The sequence below is a fragment of the Carettochelys insculpta genome, chromosome 22 (assembly GCF_033958435.1).
Source record: "Carettochelys insculpta isolate YL-2023 chromosome 22, ASM3395843v1, whole genome shotgun sequence".
NCBI lineage: Eukaryota > Metazoa > Chordata > Testudines > Carettochelyidae > Carettochelys > Carettochelys insculpta.
Genome location: NC_134158.1, coordinates 14,175,916 through 14,195,228, shown reverse-complemented (window position 1 = coordinate 14,195,228; position 19,313 = coordinate 14,175,916). Strand labels below are relative to the sequence as shown.

General features: G+C 69.5%; 3 protein-coding genes across 3 annotated transcripts; 1 reads left to right on the top strand and 2 right to left on the bottom strand.

The window, feature by feature from the left end:
* Nucleotides 1-282: 282 nt before the first annotated feature.
* Nucleotides 283-6,541, top strand: RUVBL2 (RuvB like AAA ATPase 2). Its single transcript, XM_075016234.1, has 15 exons — nt 283-439; nt 820-868; nt 1,101-1,156; nt 1,569-1,710; nt 2,551-2,680; nt 2,906-2,972; nt 3,772-3,878; nt 4,071-4,164; nt 4,243-4,366; nt 4,640-4,734; nt 5,075-5,193; nt 5,303-5,422; nt 5,834-5,963; nt 6,203-6,317; nt 6,407-6,541. Exons 1-15 carry the CDS (start codon nt 428-430, stop codon nt 6,430-6,432), a joined length of 1,386 nt encoding a protein of 461 aa, XP_074872335.1. The 5' UTR covers nt 283-427; the 3' UTR covers nt 6,433-6,541.
* Nucleotides 6,542-6,759: 218 nt separating this feature from the next.
* On the bottom strand, nt 6,760-10,751 carry LOC142025262 (uncharacterized). The gene is made up of 7 exons (XM_075017887.1): nt 10,599-10,751; nt 10,152-10,379; nt 9,264-9,425; nt 8,834-8,961; nt 8,390-8,686; nt 7,209-7,494; nt 6,760-6,991 (listed from the first exon to the last, which is right to left on the bottom strand). Exons 1-7 carry the CDS (start codon nt 10,749-10,751, stop codon nt 6,761-6,763), a joined length of 1,485 nt encoding a protein of 494 aa, XP_074873988.1. The 3' UTR covers nt 6,760.
* A 1,617-nt stretch (nt 10,752-12,368) lies between these two features.
* NTF4 (neurotrophin 4) lies at nt 12,369-16,813 on the bottom strand. Its single transcript, XM_075016557.1, has 3 exons — nt 16,731-16,813; nt 13,209-13,515; nt 12,369-13,057 (listed from the first exon to the last, which is right to left on the bottom strand). The coding sequence occupies exons 2-3, from the start codon at nt 13,215-13,217 to the stop codon at nt 12,425-12,427; spliced, it is 642 nt and encodes a 213-aa protein (XP_074872658.1). The 5' UTR covers nt 13,218-13,515; nt 16,731-16,813; the 3' UTR covers nt 12,369-12,424.
* Between the last annotated feature and the right edge of the window lie 2,500 nt (nt 16,814-19,313).

The following is a 19,313-nucleotide window of genomic DNA, read 5'->3' as shown; positions in this document are numbered from 1 at the left end:
GAGAAGGAAGTGGCGGACGGGGCGGGGCGGGGCGGGGCCGGATGGGGGAGGGGCGGGGTCAGCGGAGGGTTAGAATGGGGGAGGCGGGGAGGGAAATGGGCGGGGTCAAGGAGGGGCGGGAGGAGGAAGTATGGGGGAGAGGTGGTAGGTAACAGGGGCTGGGCAGACCTTGGGGGCTGGATGTGGAAGTCTGGGGCTGGATACGGAGGTCTGGGGGCGGGGGAGACGTGGGTAGGTAGCATGGGGGATGACAGTGGTGAAGCTAGGGGGCGGGGCCAGGGGAGGGTATAGGGTGGGGGAGGGGCGAGGCACTGGAGGACCGCGGAACCATAGAGCGCCGGCCGGAGCGGCTCCCTGCGTTCGGCGCGTGGCGGCGAGGAATCATTTCCGGTCGGCGCCGGGCGACTCGTTGCGGTGTCTGAGCAACATGGCAACGGCGGTGAGAGCGACCGCCTCGCCCCCCCGCGAGCTCCCCCGGGAGCCCCCCATTCCCCCTGCCCCGCCCCCCCGCGAGCTCCCCCGGGGTCCCCCCGCCCCCCCGGGGTCCCCCCATTCCCCCTGCCCCGCCCCCCCCCGCGAGCTCCCCCGGGGTCCCCCCATTCCCCCTGCCTCGCCCCGCCCCCCCCGGGGTCCCCCCATTCCCCCTGCCCCGCCCCCCCGCGAGCTCCCCCGGGGTCCCCCCGCCCCCCTCGGGGTCCCCCCATTCCCCCTGACCCGCCCCCCCCGAGAGCTCCCCCGGGGTCCCCCCATTCCCCCTGCCCCGCCCCCCCGCGAGCTCCCCCGGGGTCGCCCCGCCCTGACCGCTCGGTGTCTCCGCAGAGCACGAAGGTGCCCGAGGTCCGGGACGTGACGCGCATCGAGCGCATCGGTGAGCGCCGAGACCCCCCCCGCCCCGCGACGGGCTGGGAGCTGGGCTGTCTCCACCGCAACGGGCCGCTGTCCCCGTCCGCCGGGGGGGTGCGGCGGAGCCCGGGGGCTGGTGGGGAGGCCGGGGCCGGCGGCGCTGAGCGGCCGGGGGGCACCGGGAGCCGGCAGGGCGGCTGGGGCCATTCCCCTCCTTGGCTCTGGTCCCGGCTGATGGGCCCGTGTTCTGTCCGCAGGTGCCCACTCCCACATCCGGGGCCTGGGCCTGGATGATGCTCTGGAGCCCAGACAGGTATCAGGGGCGCCAGGTGGAGGGACCGGCTGTGGGAGATGCCTGAGGGGCTTCGGTGGGCTCAGGGCCACCGGGAAGACAGAGGCTGAGGGGAGCTGGGGACAGGGGTGCTGCTGTGGGGCTTGGGCGCCTTGGTGGCTGGAAGGAAGGGACTGAAAACAGGGTGGGTGTCAGGCAGGACGGGGAGCTGAATATGGGGGAAAGGCTTCATGTGCCTGGGGGGGGCTGGCTGCATGGGTGGGGGGAGGAGGAAGGGCTGTGGGAGGTTGGGGGCTGGCTGCGTGGGTGGGGGGAGGGAGGAAGGGCTGTGGGAGGTTGGGGGCTGGCTGCGTGGGTGGGGGGAGGGAGGAAGGGCTGTCGGAGGTGGGGGGCTGGCTGTGTGGGAGGGGCACCCATCCTTGGTTCTCCCCAGGTCTCACAGGGCATGGTGGGCCAGCTGGCCGCCCGGCGTGCAGCTGGTGTCATCCTGGAGATGATCAAGGAGGGGAAGATCGCAGGCCGGGCCGTCCTCATCGCTGGCCAGCCAGGCACTGGCAAGACGGCCATCGCCATGGGTACAGTGCCAGTGGGGGCCCTTGGGTCACTGGTGGGGGCATTCCTGGGCCCTACACCCTCGTTGGCAGCCAGCAATGAGCACAGGAGGGTTACTAAGTGACGGGATACAGCACAGAATGGGGGTGGCAAAGCCTTGGCTGTCCTCATCCAGCCCAGATTGCCTCACTCCCAGCCCCTAGCCAGGCCCCTTTTCCAGCCTTTGTCTTCCTTCCTGGGCAAAGGTATCATCTGGTCACAGGCATGGGGGTGGGGAGGGGTGGATGTTACACCAAAGTTCCCCCCACACCCATGGAGCGGGGCCGGGCTGGGACCTGCAGCCCATCCACAGGCAGACAGACTCTCGCTCAGCTGGTTTATTAGGAGACAGGGCTGCAGCCTGGAGCAGACTTGTCAGTGCAGCAGCCAGAGAGAGTCAGTCTGGCCCCTCTGCAGGGGGAGGCGTGAGGGTGGGCCCTGAACCCAACCTCCTATATTCCTCTCTAGCAGCCCCCAGCTCCCCACCGCCCAGGTTTCAGTTCAAACCGCCCAAGCTCCACCTCCCTCCTTTGTTTGTTTGGGGGCGCAAAGGTGCAACCTGGTTGCCTACATTACAGAGGTCAGGGACTTTCTTTGCTTACTTGCCACATCCTTGTCTTCTGGGGATTGGTGCAGCACTGGGAAACCGAGGCACACCCGGGTTTCGTGTAAAACGCAGCAAACTCGCAAGCAGCATAAGGCGAATAACATCCCTGTTTTGTCCCACCTACTTCTCTCCCCTCCCTCCGGGGCCCCTCGCTGGAGGTCCTGTGCCTGGAGTGGGGCTGTGTGCCCCCCATGTGACCAGCCCTTCCCTCTCCCAGGCATGGCGCAGGCGCTGGGGCTGGACACGCCCTTCACGGCTATCGCCGGCAGCGAGATCTTCTCCCTGGAGATGAGCAAGACCGAGGCGCTGACCCAGGCCTTCCGGCGCTCCATCGGCGTGCGCATCAAGTGAGGGGCCCGGGGGGGGAGCCTAGGCCCTTGGTCCCCTCCCTGGTTCTGGGAGGGGAGTGGAGTTGAGTGGCTAGAGCTTCAGGGCTGGGAGCCAGCTGGGCGCTGCACTGGGCACGGAGCTGCCTGCCCCGCTGGGGGTGATGGGAGGCTAATTCCTGTGTCTCCTGGGGCCTGCGGTGAAGTGGGGGTTGAGGCCTGAGCTGACCCCCTCGTTCCCCACAGAGAAGAGACCGAGATCATCGAGGGGGAGGTGGTGGAGATCCAGATCGACCGCCCGGCCACTGGCACCGTGAGTGAGGCAGGGCGGGGGTGGGGCTGTGGCCTGGGTGCTCTGCTTGGCTGGGTGCAGAGAGAACTGAATGGGACTGGCTGGTGTAGCCACAGGCTCCCCTGGCCCCCAGGACAGGGCCCTCCCATCCCCTGCCTCACAGAACCCTAGGGCCGGAAGGGACCTTGGGGTCATTGAGTCCAGCCCCCAGCCCAAAGCAGGATCAACCCCACTAAGTCACCCCAGCCAGGACCTTGTCCAGCTGGGACTTAAAAATCTCCAGGGGTGGAGAATCCACCTCCCTGGGTAACACATTCCAGTGCGTCACCTCCCTCCTGGGGAAGGAATTTTTCCTAATATCCAACCTACACCTCCCCCTCTGCAACTTCCAACCATTACTCCTTGTTCTGCCCTCTGCCACCACTGAGAAGTTTCTCACTCTCCTCTTTAGAGCTCCCTCAGGAGGTTGAAGGCTGCTGTTAAATCACCCCTCAGTCTTCTCTTCTGTAAGCTAAACAAGCCTAAATCTCTCAGCTTCTCCTCATAGGTCTTGTGTTTCAGCCCTTGAATTGTTTTAGTTGTCCTCTGCTGAACCTGCGCCAGCAAATCCACATCCTTTTTATACTGGAGGGCCCTAAAACTGGACACAATATTCCAGCCGTGGCCTCACCAGTGCTGTCCCTCCCGTTCCCTGCCTCCCCTCTTGCAGGATCTGGCTCCTTTCTCCCAGACTAGTGCAGCTGGGGCCCCCTCCCCCTGGGACCAAGGCAGGGGATGTATGCAGCGGCTCACCACCCCCCCCCCCCCCCGCTCCCCGCAGGGCACTAAGGTGGGGAAGCTGACGCTGAAGACGACGGAGATGGAAACCATCTACGACCTGGGCACCAAGATGATCGAGTCGCTAACGAAGGAGAAAGTGCAGGCGGGGTGAGGTGGGGCTGCGAGGGGAGGGGCTCCTTGGGGGTGGGAGCAGGAATCCGGCCAGGCCCTGTGTGAGCAGTGGGCCCTCCAAGGAGCCTCTACCAGGCTCCAATGTCATTGGGGGCTGGGCTCAGACACTGCCCCTCCCCACCCCCGGCCTTGCCTGACCATCCGCCCCCTCCCCTGCCCCTTTCGCAGGGACGTCATCACCATTGACAAAGCCACGGGCAAGATCAGCAAGTTGGGGCGCTCCTTCACGCGGGCGCGGGACTACGACGCCATGGGTGCCCAGGTACGGGGGCTGGGGGGCGCCTGGGGGAGGGGGGTTGGGGGGGGCGCAGGGCCCAGGCTCTGACTGTCCGTCCCCCAGACCAAGTTCGTGCAGTGCCCGGACGGGGAGCTGCAGAAGCGCAAGGAGGTCGTCCACACGGTGTCGCTGCACGAGATCGACGTCATCAACAGCCGCACACAGGGCTTCCTGGCGCTGTTCTCAGGTACCCCAGCCACGTGCCGTGGTCCCTGCTCGCGCCCACACAGGCCCAGGGGAGCCCCCTTGGCTGCGCCAGCCCCTCCCGGGACCCCCCACCCCAGTGCGCCTGGCTCAGCCCTGGGGCCCCACGCCCAGCGGGAGCCGGCAGCCCAGCACGTTTAGGGCTTCCTCTGCCTCCACCCCTGGGCTTCCTGGGGGGCACCGATCCCTGGCCGGCGCATATCCCCTCCCCCAGCTCCGCGGGCAGAGCCTGACCCGGCCGGCTCTGCATCCCCAGGCGACACCGGGGAGATCAAGGCCGAGGTGCGGGAGCAGATCAATGCCAAGGTGGCTGAGTGGCGCGAGGAGGGCAAGGCCGAGGTCATCCCGGGGGTGAGTGGCGGCGCGGGCGGGGAGGCAGTGACAGGGTGACCTCAAGGTGGGGGTGTTGGGGAGTGGGGATCACGGGGGGGGAGATCGCAGGGGTGGGGGGGCAGGGGCGGGAGAGAAGGTGGTAGTGGGGATCGCGGGGGAGGGGATGGCCCTGGGGCGGGGGAGAAGGTGGTAGTGGGGATCGCGGGGGAGGGGATGGCTCTGGGGCGGGGGAGAAGGTGGTAGTGGGGATCGCGGGGGAGGGGATGGCCCTGGGGCGGGGGAGAAGATGGTAGTGGGGATCGCGGGGGAGGGGATGGCCCTGGGGCGGGGGACCGGGGTGACTCCCCATGGCCCCCAGGTGCTGTTCATCGACGAGGTTCACATGCTGGACATCGAGTGCTTCTCCTTCCTGAACCGGGCGCTGGAGAGCGACATGGCCCCTGTGCTCATCATGGCCACCAACCGTGGCATCACCAGGTGGGTGGGGGTGGGGGCGGGGCAGGGCGGGGCTGCCAGGGGGCTTGGACCCTGGGGTGGGGGCTGGGCTGGCTCCCGCTCCCCCCTTCTGAGGCCTGGCTCCCCCCAGGATCCGCGGTACTGGCTACCAGAGCCCCCACGGGATCCCCATCGACCTGCTGGACCGACTGCTGATCATCTCCACGGCCCCCTACAGCGACAAGGAGACCAAGCAGATCCTCAAGATACGGTGAGCGGCTGTGAGCCCCCCTGAACAGCCCCTGCCCCCAGTGCCAGTAACCCCCTCTGCCAGCAGCCCCCCTGAACAGGCCCCCAGCACCACTCACCTCCCCCACCCAGCAGTGCCCCCCCCAGAACAGGCCCCCAGGCCCCTGCCCCCAGTGCCCTGCCTGTGCATCCCCAGGAAACAGCCCCCTTAGTGCCCACATCCCCCTTCCCCTGGCTGGTCCCTGGGCCTTAGCTGCTGGGTGCTGAGGGCCGGGTGCCATTTGGGCCCCAGCCGGCGTGGGTCACCCTGGGGCTGCGCAGCCAGCAAACGGCCTCCCCCCGCCCCACATCCTGCCCAGGCAACCCTTGGCGCTCCCTGGCAGCAGTGCTGCGAGCTTCCCCTAGCAGTGCCCTGGCCCCTTCCCCTGCCCAGGTGTGAGGAGGAGGACGTGGAGATGCACGAAGATGCCTACACGGTGCTGACGCGCATCGGCCTGGAGACCTCCCTGCGCTACGCCATCCAGCTGATCACCGCCGCCAGCCTGGTGTGCCGCAAGAGGAAGGTCGGTGCCGCCCGGCCTGGCCGGGGGAGGGGGGGGGGGGTCTGGGAGCCTTGGCCAGGCGCTGAGCGCAAAGGAGGGGCTCTGGGGGCGCCCCAGGGACGGGTACCGAGCATGGGGGAGGGGCACCCCAGGGACAGGTGCTGAGTGCAGGGGTGCCCTACGGCTGGGGGGGTGGCTGGAGCGTGGGGGAGGGGCACTGGGGAACCCCAGGGTGGGCGCTGAGCCCAGCTCCCCCGCAGGGCACGGAGGTGCAGGTGGAGGACATCAAGCGGGTGTACTCGCTGTTCCTGGACGAGTCGCGCTCCACCCAGTACATGAAGGAGTACCAGGACGCCTTCCTCTTCAACGAGCTGAGTGAGTCGGTGCCCCCACCCCGCCCGGCTGGGCTCTCGCTGGGCGTCTGCCCCCCCTCCCCACTGTCTGACCATTCTCGTTTGTTGCAGAGGGAGACACCATGGACACATCCTGATTTCGCCGCCTCTGCCCCAATCCTGGGCTCTCCCCCAGCCCCCCCCACTGCTGTTCAGCCCTTTCCTTGGGCACCGGTTTTGTAAAATAAACGTTTTGGAAAAATCTAACCAGTGTTAGGGATCTGCGAGACCAGATGCCTGGGTCCTGCGCCCAGCCCCCCGCTCTGCCCCCATATCGCTTGGGTGTCGGAGATCTGGTCCTGGCCCCTGACAGCCCCCCTCCCTGGACGCCTGGGTTCCACACTTGGCCCCCAGATGCCCCCCGGCCCTCAGACAGACACAGGGAGCCCACGTGTCCTGCACGGGGCAGCTCTGTTTATTGGCCAGCTAGGCGAAGCCGCCGGGGGCGCTGCAGAAGTCGGGCGCGAGGCTGGTGACGGTGCAGTCGCTGGAGGCCGTGGGGCAGAGGCTGCAGTGACAGCTCAGCGCCACGGGGAAGGTGAAGGTGGGGTCCACGCCAGGCGGGCAGCGGGGCAGCGGCCGGGTCTCGTACCGCACCGCCCGGTAGGTGCAGACCTGCTGGGCCACAGGCGCCAGCGCGCTCTTGTACACCGGCTCCTGCGGGGAGAACGTAGGGCGAGGGGGTGGCAAACCCCCCTGGGGCCCCCTGCCGCACGGACCCCCTGGGGCCCTGCTGCCCCCTGCTGTATAGCCCCTCTGGGGTCCTACTTCACCCCTGCCGCATGGCCCCCCCTTTGAGCCCCCCCCCGCTGCAGAGCCCCCCCCCCCCCCCGGGCCCTGCTTCACCCCTGCCCCACTGTTCCCCCCCGCTCACCTTGGTCTGGCAGTACCCGCTGCAGATGGCCGTGGTGAAGGTCACACAGACGGGGCACTTGTCCTTCTCAGCCGCGATGGTGGCGTTGAGGGGCCGGCAGAAGCGGCGCCCGCGGGGGGCTCCTGGCGTCCCCCCAGCCAGCAGCAGCACCAGAGTCAGGGCTCGCAGCCCGCACTGGGGAGAGCACAGGGCCGGGCAGAGCAGGTGCGGGGCTGGGCCCTTCGCCTCTGGGGTCGCCTTTCCCACCGGCCCTCTGCCCCACACCCCTGCCCCATGTGCCCTCGGGCTTCATCACACAGGCCCCCATGCAGATCCCCCCCCGCGCACATATGGACCCCCTGCCCGGGGTGCCCCCTTCCCAACCGCCCCCCAAGCTCTCACCTGGGGGAGCCCCATGCTGGCCTGACTTCCCTGGCAAATCTGCACCAGTTGTTCCCCGCTGCCCCTCTTATACCAGCAGCCCCCCCCCACATCCCTGGCCCCAGTTGGCAGCTGCTGGAGCCAAGGCCGTACCCCGCCCTGCCCAGGGAGGGGGCAGCGTCAAAGCCAAGGTCCCCAGGGGGCTCAGCTCCACCCAGCTGGCCTCAGGACCCTGGTTTCTCTCCCTGCCTGGGGGCTGGGAGCCAGGCTGCAGTGGGACAGCAGTAGATGGGGGGTGCAGGCAGCGGAAGGCGGAGAGAGACCAGGACTCCTGGGTTCTCTCAGGCTCCAGAGGGCTGAGAGACTGGGAGGTGAAGTAGGGGGGCCTGCCAGGTGCTGGGGGCAGACACTGGGGACCAGGCTGGTTGGGGGGGCACAGAGAGCAGAGATTGATGGTGGGAGGGCTCTGGGGGCGCAGAGGCTGATTCTGGGGGCAGAGAAGTTAGGGGGCAGAGCAGAGCTCCCTCCCGCCCTGGCCGAGCTCCCTCCCGCCCTGGCCGAGCTCCCTCCCGGAAGCTGGGGGCTGACGCCAGCTGTGTTGCCAGGTGAGAAATCCCCCCCAGGCCGCTGGCCTCCCTGCAGGGCCCTGGGCAAATCCCCCCACAAGGCCACCGGGCGCTCTGCTGCACCCCTCCCCAGGTGTCCGGGGGGCGGGGGCCCAAGGAGGACAGCAGAGCAACTGGTGCTGAAGGGCAGCGAGTTGGAGCCCTCAGAGGGGCTGGGGTTTGCCGCTCCCGTAACACTGACTCTCCCGGCGGTACATCAGGGGCACAGCCAGACTGTGGGGTGCAGCCGCGGGGGTGCAGATGGTGGGGGGCTGGGCTGGGGGGGCCTGGCTGCAGGGGGTTGGGCGGAGGGACCCATAGGACTCCTGGGCCAGGCTCTGTGCCCCCCGGTGTGGCACAGCAGGCACCAGAGGGGGCAGGCGGGCGTGGGGGCCAACACCAGAGTCCTTGGGGGAGCTGGGGGGCTGGATGGGGGGCTCCCGCAAGCCATGGCCCCCGGCAAATTCCCAGTAGGTGAGGGGCTCCTTCTGGGCATAGCCCTGCAGCTCCTGCCTGTGGGAGAGAGGGGGTGTCAACCTGTGTGACCTCCTGTGGCCCCCATCAGCCCCCCCAAATCTCCCCCGCTCTAACCCCTAGGCCTCCCCTCCCCCCCTCCCCGAGCGGGGGAGAACCCAGAGGCCGGCAGCGCTGGGGTCGCACGGGGTGAAGGCGCGGATGTCCCGGCTGGTGACTGAGATGTTGGGGTCCAGGAGCCTCAGAACAGCTCTGTCGCGGATGTAGAAGGGGGCCCCCGCCAGGGGCTGGTTCTCCGTGCTGGGGACCAGGGACTGGGGGCAGCAGAGAAATGGAGGTTGGGGGGTCACCTGCTCTGGGGCCTTCGACCAGAGCCACCCCCAGCACCTCCCCACACCCAGCCAGGCCCTGCCCTCTGAGTCTCCATCTACCACTGCCCCCCACCCCATCCACTGGTGCCCCCTGGACCCCCCCACGGGGCCCCCATCTAGCGGGGCCCCCACACTCCCTCCCCATCCACCAGCACCCCCGGAAGCCCCCTACAGGGCCCCCATCCGCCAGTACCCCCCTACACCCCCTGCACCAAGCGCCGGGGTGCCCGGAGCTAGGGGCCTACCTTGGAGGGGCCCTGGCTGTGGTGGGCAGCCAGACCAAAAGGCTGAGGGCCCGGGTGGTGGGTGGCCATGGGGGGCAGGTTGGGCCAGCCACAGAACTGGTGGCGGGTCTCGCTGGGCCGGACCCCTGGGCTCAGGGGGCCCCGCCAGGCGCGGAGCTGCAGCTGGGGGCGAAGCACCGGGGCGTCAGTGCCGGTAAGCGGGGTCCCCCACGTTCCAAGGAGCCCTCCCAGGCTCTGTCCTCCAATCCCTAACAGCCGGGGGACCCCAGAGCTCGTCCAGAAGTCACCTCGGGGGTGAGCTACAGCGGGACCCCCAAATTCCCCCCACCCTCCCAGGAGCAGGTGCTGAGTCCTGGAACCCAGGCGTCCTGCTCCCGCCCCCCCCCCCCGCCCCTAGAGCCAGGGAGAGAACCCAGGCGTCCTGCTCCCGCCCCCCCCCCCCCGCCCCTAGAGCCGGGGAGAGAACCCAGGCGTCCTGCTCCCCCCCCCCGCCCCTAGAGCCGGGGAGAGAACCCAGGCGTCCTGCTCCCGCCCCCCCCCCCCCCCGCCCCTAGAGCCAGGGAGAGAACCCAGGCGTCCTGCTCCCGCACCCACCCCACCCCTAGAGCCAGGGAGAGAACCCAGGCGTCCTGCTCCCGCCCCCCCCCCCGCCCCTAGAGCCAGGGAGAGAACCCAGGCGTCCTGCTCCCGCACCCACCCCGCCCCTAGAGCCGGGGAGAGAAACCAGGCGTCCTGCTCCTCGCCCCGCCCCCAGAGCCTGCTCCCCCCTCCCAAGAGCCAGGGAGAGAACCCAGGCGTCCTGCTCCCCGCCCCGCCCCCAGAGCCTGCTCCCCCCTCCCAAGAGCCAGGGAGAGAACCCAGGCGTCCTGCTCCCCACCCCGGCCGTGCCTTGTCCCGCAGGTCCTTGCTGTAGTGTAGGCTCCGCAGCGCGGCGGGCGGGGGGGCTCGGGGCTGCCCCAGGACCCCGCCGCAGGTTTTCAGGACGTGGCAGAGCCCCGTGGTGGTGGCCAGGCGCTGGGTCAGCTCCTCCCGCGGGGGCCGCTCGCCGCCGGGGGGCAGGGGCTTCTGCAGCGTGGGCTGGGGGGGAGAGAGCGCCCGTAACCCCCGCCCCACCGGCTTGGGGGAGAACCCAGGCGTCCTCCCTCCCTCCCTCCCTCTGCGCTACCCACCCCCCGGCAGAGGGGACCCAGGCGTCCGGGCTCCACCCCTCCCTCCCTCTGCGCTACCCACCCCCCGGCAGAGGGGACCCAGGCGTCCGGGCTCCACCCCTCCCTCCCTCTGCGCTACCCACCCCCCGGCAGAGGGGACCCAGGCGTCCGGGCGTCCCGCACTCACGCGGGTGGCGGGGGGCGGCAGGGCCCGGCTCTCCAGCCCCACCCCGCTGCTGGTGAGGGCCCAGTCCCGCCGGTGGTGCCACTCGGCCCCCGCCACGGCCCAGCCCAGGTCGAGGCCCGCGGGCGCGTATGGGACGGGACCGGCCATGGCCATCCCGGGGATGCGTCGGTCACCCTGGAGATGGAACCCGGCCGTGTCACCTGGCGCCGGGGCGCCTGGGTTCTCTCCGGTGGGGCGGGGGTGGGGGGGGCTGGGAGCTGGGACGCCTGAGTTCTCACCCGGCGGGGGGACGCTGGGAGCTAGGACGCCTGAGTTCTCACCCGGCGGGGGGCGGGGGGCTGGGAGCTAGGACGCCTGGGTTCTCACCCGGCGGGGGGCGGGGGGCTGGGAGCTAGGACGCCTGGGTTCTCTCCCGGCGGGGGGCGTGGGGGGGCTGGGAGCTAGGACGCCTGGGTTTTCTTCCGGCAGGGAGTGGGAATGGCGTGGGGGGGGCGTGTTTTGCAGGAACACTGTGTGTCTCTGATGAAGCGAGTTAACTCACGAAAGCTCATGCTCTAAACTTTTCTGTTAGTCTATAAGGTGCCACAGGACCCTTCGTTGCTGCTACAGATCCAGACTAACACGGCTACCCCTCCGATGTGTGCCTCAGTTTCCCCAGTGCGCTGTGTGTGACGGGCGCCACAGAGAGGGTTTGCTGCAGGGGACCTGGACTCGGGGAGCCAGTGACTAGTGCTTGGAAGCCACTGGGGCCAGAAGCAGTGGTGGGGATGGCCACCCAGGGGAGTCGGGGGCCCGGTGGCAGCGGGTGGCTCTGGGCAGCACACCGCCCAGAACAAAATTCATTCCACTCCGGCTGGAAAACGTTGGGGGGGGGGCGGAATGCCTGAGTCTGCCTGGCTGGGAGGGGGGGCTGTGGGGTGGGATATGAGGCCCAGGTGGACAGAGGGATGGGGGCTTGAAGAGGGATCTGGGAGCCAGGACTCCTGGGTTCTCCCGGCCGCTGAGGGTGTGCGGTGGAGGAGGCACTGAGCCCCCAAGGCAGCAGAGCTGCTTATCCACTGGCTGTGCGGGTGGGGGTGTCCATTGGCTGCGTGTCTCCCCCCACCCCCCACTGGGGTGTCAGGTTGTGGGGCTGGGGCAACTTGGGGCCTTCCTGTCCCCACAGGCCCTGGGGTGCAGGTACCTGCCCAGGGAGCCCCTGAACATCCTTGTCCTGCCACAAGGTGGAGACGACCCCCCCCAGCCTCAGGGCTGGCACTGACGTTGGGGGGCCAAACAGCCCCAGCCCCACCCCAGGGGTGTGGCCCCCTCAGCTGGGAGGCTGCGGGTCAGGAGTAAGGAGCACCGGCAGGGCAGGGGGTCCCCCATGTGGCTCCTGTGGTTTCTCTGGGGTCCCCCCCAGCCTGAACCCCAGCAAAGGAGACAGAGACTCCAGGTTTGGTTCCTTTGGTCTTTTGCAGGTGTGAGGAGCTGGCGGGCAGGTCAGGGGGAATAAGTTAGTTCAGGGGGGGTGAGAACTTGGGGGTAATAAATATGGGAAGAAACAGCGAACAAAGACACAAAAGGCCAAAACCCCCCAGAGGTCAGAACCCCCAGCCCCACCCCCAAGCCTGGCCCCGGCCCCACAGTTCAGTCCCTGAGCCTGGCTCTGCCCCCTGGGCTAACCCACGGCACTGCCAGGCCCCCGGTGCCCCCCACCCCTGGCTCTGGCCCTGGGCTAACCCATGGCACTGCCGGGTCCCTGGCACCCCCCTGCCCCTGGCTCCGCCCCCCCAGGCATCCAAGGAGCCAGGTTTGCCATGGTCCTGGCCTGGCCCGGCCCAGCCCTACGTCCGGCCCGCCCGGCTGAGCAGGGTGCAGACGCAGGCCGTGTCAATGCGGATCCAGCGCCAGCCCACCAGCTTGTGGGCATCCATGGTGAGGGCGCGCACGTAGGACTGCTTGGCCTTGCACTCGGAGAGCCAGTGGCGCCGGTCCACGCCCCGGCACCCACCCGCCGGCCCGCCGGCCCCGCTGCACTTGGTCTCAAAGAAGTACTGCTTGAGCTGCCCCGTGAGCGTCTGCACCTCGGACAGCACCGTCACCGCCTGGCCACGGATGTCCACGGCCGCCCGCCGCTCCGTCACCCAGACGTTGACGCTGTCGCAGACGGACAGCTCGCCCCGCCGCCCCGCCACCGGCCCGGCCGCCCGCCGTCCCCGTCCCGTCCCGTTGGCCGCCGCCGCCCGGACGCCCGGCTCCTCCAGCAGCAGCAGCACCGGCGGCCCAGTCGGCACCTGGCTGGCCAGCGCCACCCGGGGCGATGACAGCTCCCAGTCCTCGGGCCCCGGGGGCGCCCCGTCCCAAGGGACCCCGGCGCCCGAGACGTGAGGGAAGGGGAGGCGCAGCGGGGCCGCGTGCAGGGTGCACAGGAACGAGGTCACCATGGCCTGGAGCCGAACGAGCATCACCGCGGGGACCTGGGAGGAGAAGGGGGGTTAGAGCGCGTGGGCCTTGCCCCTTCCCCAGTACCAAGACACGCCTCCTCTCCAGGGCATGAGTGCCAGGCACTGAGGGGAGCCCCGGGCGGGGGCGGGGGCGAGGGGAGGAGCAAGGGGCACTGGTTGGTACCTGCAGCATCAGCGCCTCCTGCAGCGCCAGGCCTGGGTTGGGCTCATGACCCTTGTGCAGCAGATGGCCCAGCCTGGGTTACTCCTATCAGGCGCAGGGGCCTTGGGGCCTCCTCCTGGCCCAGAGCCCCATGCTCCTGGGGGGTTGCTGGCCCCACCGCTCCATGGCTCAGCAGTGAGGGGCTCAGGGCTGCTGCCTCTCCCTGGGGGATGCGAGGCTCATGCTGGAGGCAGCTGGTCCAGGGGGTAGAGATGAGGGGCAGGTCTGAGTCACAGCCAGGGAGCTGGGGTGGAGGCGCTCAAAAGGTCTGAGGGGGAAAAGAGAGAGTTGTTGGGCAGAGAACCCAGGAGTCCAGGCTCTCAGCCCCACCCTCCCACTCTAACCACTAGCTCCCACTCCCCTCCCAGAGCAGCGTGAGAACCCAGGAGTCCGGGCTCCCAGCCCCACCCTCCCACTCTAACCACTAGCTCCCACTCCCCTCCCAGAGCAGCGTGAGAACCCAGGAGTCCGGGCTCCCAGCCCCCTGCTTTAAGCACTAGCCCTCACTCTCCTCCCATGTGTGCAGGTTTCAGGGAGGTTCTGAGTTCTTGACTGTGACAGAGCCCCAATCTGCCAGGCCCAGCTGCTCTAGAACATGTGCTGCTGGGGCCTGGTGCTCACCCCAGCCATGGCTGGCTCTAGACCCCCCCCACAGTCCGAGCTGGAGCAGTCTGGGCTCTAGAGCAGCTGCTGCCAAAGCCCCGGTGGGGAGAACCCCCGACACGGCACAGTGATGGCGAAGGGTCCCACCTCCTGCCCAGCTCAGGCCGCCCCACCTAAGTAGGGGCTCTAGACCGTTGCTTCTGGAAAGCTGGAACCTGGAGCTGGCACTGGATCTACAATGCAGCAGCTTCCTGTGGGGACTTGGGGCATCCACCCCCTTGGCCTGTTACATGTGAGCACTACTGTCCTGCAGTGCCCTATGTGTGCCTCAGTTTCCCTGGGCACGGCCCAATGCCCAGGTGCTGGCTGGAGCATCAGCTGTGATTCCAGCATCCCTCAGGTACACTGCAGCTGATGCCCCTTGTGCCCCGAGCTGGGGGGTGTGGGGCTGGTGATACCGCCTGCCCAGGAGGCAGGACAAGGGCTGGAGGAGGGGCCTGGTGCGGGGGTGGGGCAGTCTGGGCACTGCTAACAGCAAGCAGGGGGAGGTCTCTCCCGAAGGGGATGTGGTGGTGGAGGGCACACTGACCTGGGAAAAGCTCACCGAGCTCATGGGCCTGGCCAGGGAGAACCAGGCCAGGGCCCAAGGGAACCCGATCTCCTCTGCCCGCAACGCCCAGCCCGAGCCTGCGCCGCCAGGGGCCAAGGGACGGTTCTCGTACCCGGGCGGCGGGTCGGCCCTGCAAGATCCTCAACCAGGCGAATGAGGGGAGCTCTGCAGTGGAACCGTCGACTCGGCCGCATGGCCACCAGTGCCCCGTCAACGTGCTGAGGCGACTGGGACAGGCCGTGTGCAGACGCTGGCAGGGGCAGGGGATGAGCCCTCGGTGGACCTGCTCACTGAGCCGGGAGCTGGCTCCTTGCTGGACTCCAACCAGCCACCCCCTGCCCAGCAGACGGAGCTCAGGGAGGTGCTGCGTTCACACCAACGGTTGTTCTCCGTCACACCCAGCCTCGCTGACTTGGCCGTCCACCAAGGAGACACAGCCCCCCGCCCCCGTTTCTCTGGGGGTGATTTTAATTTCCTGGTTCAGCTGCACGTGAGTTCTGCTGCCCGGCAGTAACCCTAGGCCTGTGCCTCAGTTTCCCCAGGGCCCTGCACCAAGCCCTAGGTGGGGCCGGGTATTTCAGGTTGAGACTCCCACTGTGGGGGCTGTCCCACACACCTGCTTGTGGAAGATGGCTGAGGCCCTTTGGGCCCTGAGCTTGGGTGGGGTGGCCAGGTGACCCCTTTTCCCAGGGAAGCAGGCCAGAGGTGGGAGGAGGGGCTGGCTGGGGGTAGGGCCAGTTGGGAGTGCAGGGAGGAGGGGGCAGGGCTCTGGCTCTGACCCCCCTCTCCCCCAGTGCTGGATGCTGCATCCCTGTCACCCCATAACCTCCCTTTCCACTGGCTGAGTTGCCCCAGGGCAGGGGGGTGAAGGACCCGGTGACCTCCCAGGATGCCCCCTGCCCAGTGGGACCAAGCAGCAGCTACTGACGGGTCACCCCAGGCTCCAGGCACCCCCAGCTGCCCTGTGCCTCGGCCAGGCTAGGCAGATGGGTCCCAGAACAGCTGCAGCTTTGGGAGGGACAGCACTGGGGGTGGGGACCCAGATACAGGAACATCTCAGGGCAACACACTGGGGGGCAGGGCTGGGAGCCCGGACTCCTGAGTTCCCTCCTGGCTCTGTAGGGGGGAGCAGGGAGCCCGGACTCCTGGGTTCCCTCCTGGCTCTGTAGGGGGGAGCAGGGAGCCCGGACTCCTGGGTTCCCTCCTGGCTCTGTAGGGGGGAGCAGGGAGCCGGGACTCCTGGGTTCCCTCCTGGCTGGCGGGGGGGGGCTAACAAACTATAACCAGTTTTTAACAGAGATCAAATTCTGACCCTGAGGCTATTTGCATAACGTGTTACCCACAATCCCCGGCACCACGACCCGCTGTGCAGGAACCAGCCCCTGCGGCGAGCAGGTATGTGCAGCTTAATGAGACAAGCGCCAACCTGCAGGCGCAGCAGCCAGAGCAGCGGTGCCCCCACTCCCGACCCCCCGCCCCGCCGGTGCCCCCCACTCCCGACCCGCAGCCCGTGCCGTGTTCTCCCAGCAAAGGCCCCTCCAGGGGACACGTCGGGTCTCCCGGAGCTGCAGGGCGAAGGGGGATCGGGCATGTGATCTGCGCCCCACTTCCCCGTTCCGACTGTAAAGGGGCCCCGAGCGCTCCCGGCCGGGAGTGGCGCTCAGTGGTTGGAGCAGGCGCCGGGAGCTGGACGAGTTTCTCCTGCTCTGTTGGGCCCACCGGGGGCCGCGGCCTGAGTGTTGTCTAATGAAATCCAGAGCTCTCCGCGTCTCCCGGGGAGACAACCCCGCTCCTGCCACGGGCCCAGCTGCTTCCCATTGCAAGCGGCTCCGGCCTCCGCCGCATGGGGCAGCCCCAGCCCCCCGTCTGCAAAGAGCTGGGCTGGTACCCCTCCCTTCTCACCCACGGCCCCTGCCCCCCAGGGCCCCCCAGCCCTGCCAGTGCCCCCCACAACCCCACTCCTGCCCCCCAGCCCTGCCAGTGCCCCGACCCACGTTCCCGGCACCCCCAGTCACTCCCACTCGTGTCCCCCCTAGTGCCCCCCCTCACGGCCCCGGCCCCCCAGTGCCCCCCACTCCTGACACACGGCCCCTCCCCCCCACTGCCCCCCACTCCGGACCCACAGCCCCTGCTCCCACAGCCCCCCCAGTGCCCCCCACTCCGGACCCACAGCCCCGGCTCCCACAGCCCCCCCAGTGCCCCCCACTCCGGACCCACAGCCCCCCCAGTGCCCCCCACTCCGGACCCACAGCCCCGGCTCCTGCTCGCACCTCGCGCTGTCAGGCCCCCGCAGCCGCCGCTGAGCCAGGCGAGGTTCCCGCGCCGTCGGGTCCCAACATGAGAAGTTAATCAGGCGGCGCTGCGCAAGGCTGGAATCTGCGTTTCCGGGCTGCCAGGGAATGGCTGGCGGGGGGAGGGAGCGTGGGCGGGGGGGGGGATCCCGCCCTGGTGGGGCCGGCGGGGGGGGAGGCAGGTAGCCAGAGAGCGGAGCTGGCGGAGGGGGAGGTGACCCCCCCAATGGAGCTGGGGTCTCTGCAGCTGTGAGCCGCCCCCCACGCCCCTCACCTGAGCCAGGCCTGCATTGATCCCCCCCGCACGGGTGCCCAGCCTGGGCCGGGGGTGCAGGGCAGAGCAGCCCCCCTCGGCCCTGGGGCCGGGCTGGTTTCTGAGCTCCGCTCTGCGGGGTGCAGAGCCCCAGGGCTGGGGGCTGCAGGGGGCCGCGGGGCGGCAGGTGGGCGCCGGGATCGGGGGGGATTAGCTCAGGTTGCAGGAATGCGCTTGGGAGAAGGAAGAGGCGGTGGGGAAGGAAAACGCCTCCCGCAGCCCCGGGGGGCCCTGGAGACACCTCCGCAGAGCCGCGACGCTGGGGAAAGGGCCCAGCGGGACTGGGAGGGAGGGAGCGGCCGGGGCCCAGTGCGGGGTCCCTCCCCCCAGGCTGGATTGTACTGACCGGTTCAGGGCCCAGCAGCCGCCAGTGCAACCCCGACGGGGCCCCACGCCCAGGCCCGCCCCACCTGCCCAGTTCCCATTCAGAGGGGCCCGCCCCTCCGGCCCGCTGGGGGGCAGGTGTCACCTGGTGGTCTAGGTTCGGAAGGCCTCGCAGGCCAGTGCCCGCCCCACCGCTGCCGCGCCCGGGGTCACTGCGGCTCAGTGGGAACCACAGAACCGAACTGGGGAGTGACCCCCCCCGCCCCGCTCGTCTCGGCTCCCCGGGCGGCTCACGCAGCCGGGGCCTGGCTCCTTCGGGGCCTCCCGGCGGCTGCCCTGCAGGACCGACCCCGCTCCGCCCCGCGGCTCCGGCTGCCCCTTCCCGGCGCCCCGCTCTGCCCCCGCCCTGCCTCGGGGACCCCGCAAGGGCTCGTCCCGGTCGGGCTCCCAGCACGGGCCCCTTGGCCGCCTCCCCCCGCGCCGGGCGGGCCCTGCCGCCCCCTCCGGGGCCGCCCCCCCTTTGCTAGTGAGCCCGGCACGCGCCCCCCGGGGACACAAACGCCGCGGACGTGCGCGAGGCCGAGACGCTCCGGTGACAGCCCCGCCGGGCGCCCGGCCCGGTTCAGCAGCGGGCGGTGCCCGTGGGGAGCCCCCTGCCCCTCTGCGCCCGGAGCCCATCCCCGGTGGTCGGCCGGGTGGCGGGGCTCCGGGGGGGGACGCTACGGCCAGGGCAGAGCCCGCCTCGGTCTCTGCGGCTGCGGGGTGGCCCGGCCGGGTCGCCCCCATCAGCACGTGACGCTGCCCCCCCAGCTCCGTGGGGCGCTGCCCGCGGCACCGGGAAGGGGGCCCCGGCCCTGCCGTCGGGCACAGGGCGGCCGGGTTTCCCTGGCCGAATAGGGGGCACCCGGGGGGGGCCGCCATCCTGGCGCCTGAACTCCCCCTCTCCCGGGCCCCGCTGTGGGGGCCTGAGCCGGGGCACTTTGCCCCGTTGTTACCAGAAATAGGGGGCTAGCCCAGCCGGAACGGGGCGGATGGTCCCCATCGTCGGGCACCGCCTGGGCTGCGCCCGTGTTACCGGCGCTAAGCCCGGGGTGTGCCTGTTTCCCCAGCGCCGGTGCACGGCGGGGAGGGGCGTTTCCAGGTGATGACGTCTCCCGCGTGGGCGAGGGCCCCCCACGGCCTTCGTAACCCAGGCAACCAGGTGACCCCTTGTGATGGGGTTCTGGGGTTCCCCAGGCTCTGCACCCCGTCCGCAGGCAGGAGTGACTTTCACTTAGCAGGAGAACAGCGGGTTTATTAGCCGATAGGACACAGCATCGTACAGAGGAGTCAGTGCAGCAGGCAGAGACAGCCAGTTCAATTCATGTTGGGGAGAGGAGGCCCCGAGGGGCCCCCAGAGCCGGGGCCTGGCCCCCTCCTTGGTCTCTCTTTCCCTCAGCCCAGACTAACTGCTTCCAACTCCCAGTTCCAATTCAAATCCCTCAGGCTCCACCTCCTCCTTTGTTTGCAGTACAAAGGTGTTACCTGGTCGTCAGGGTTACCCTCAGCAGGAGCCCCACACCCTCTGTGAGCCACTCACACACACACACACAGGTATCCCCCACTCCATCACATCCGTCCTTCCTCGGGGAGGGGCCGGGCTGTGGGGTGGGGCCGACCCGCCTAGCAGGGACGGGGCCGGGGCCCGGGCCCGGCTCCGGGCCCCCGCGGGAGGGGTTGAGCTGACGCCTCCTGATCCTAGTCCGTCCCAGGCTGAGTCCCCCGAGCCCTCCCGTTCCCCCGGCCGCGGGCGTCACGTCTGGGCCTGGGGAGACCCCTCGCTGCCCCCCCAGCGGCGCTTCCCCCCGCTGTGACCTCCGGCCGGGAACAGGCTCACCTGACCCCCACCCCGCTGCCCCCCTTTGTCCCCCCAGGGGCCCCTCCCC

Excerpts from the sequence above, each read along its gene's own strand:
- RUVBL2 (XM_075016234.1), top strand. Across the intron at positions 869-1,100 it reads GACGCGCATCGAGCGCATCG|GTGCCCACTCCCACATCCGG; the intron begins GTGAGCGCCGAG and ends TTCTGTCCGCAG. Across the intron at positions 4,735-5,074 it reads AGGCCGAGGTCATCCCGGGG|GTGCTGTTCATCGACGAGGT; the intron begins GTGAGTGGCGGC and ends CATGGCCCCCAG.
- LOC142025262 (XM_075017887.1), bottom strand. The coding sequence starts at position 10,751 with ATGGCCATGGCCGGTCCCGTCCCATACGCGCCCGCGGGCCTCGACCTG. Across the intron at positions 10,380-10,598 it reads TGCCGCCCCCCGCCACCCGC|CCGGTGGGGCGGGGGTTACG; the intron begins GTGAGTGCGGGA and ends TTCTCCCCCAAG. Across the intron at positions 6,992-7,208 it reads GCGGGTACTGCCAGACCAAG|GAGCCGGTGTACAAGAGCGC; the intron begins GTGAGCGGGGGG and ends TTCTCCCCGCAG.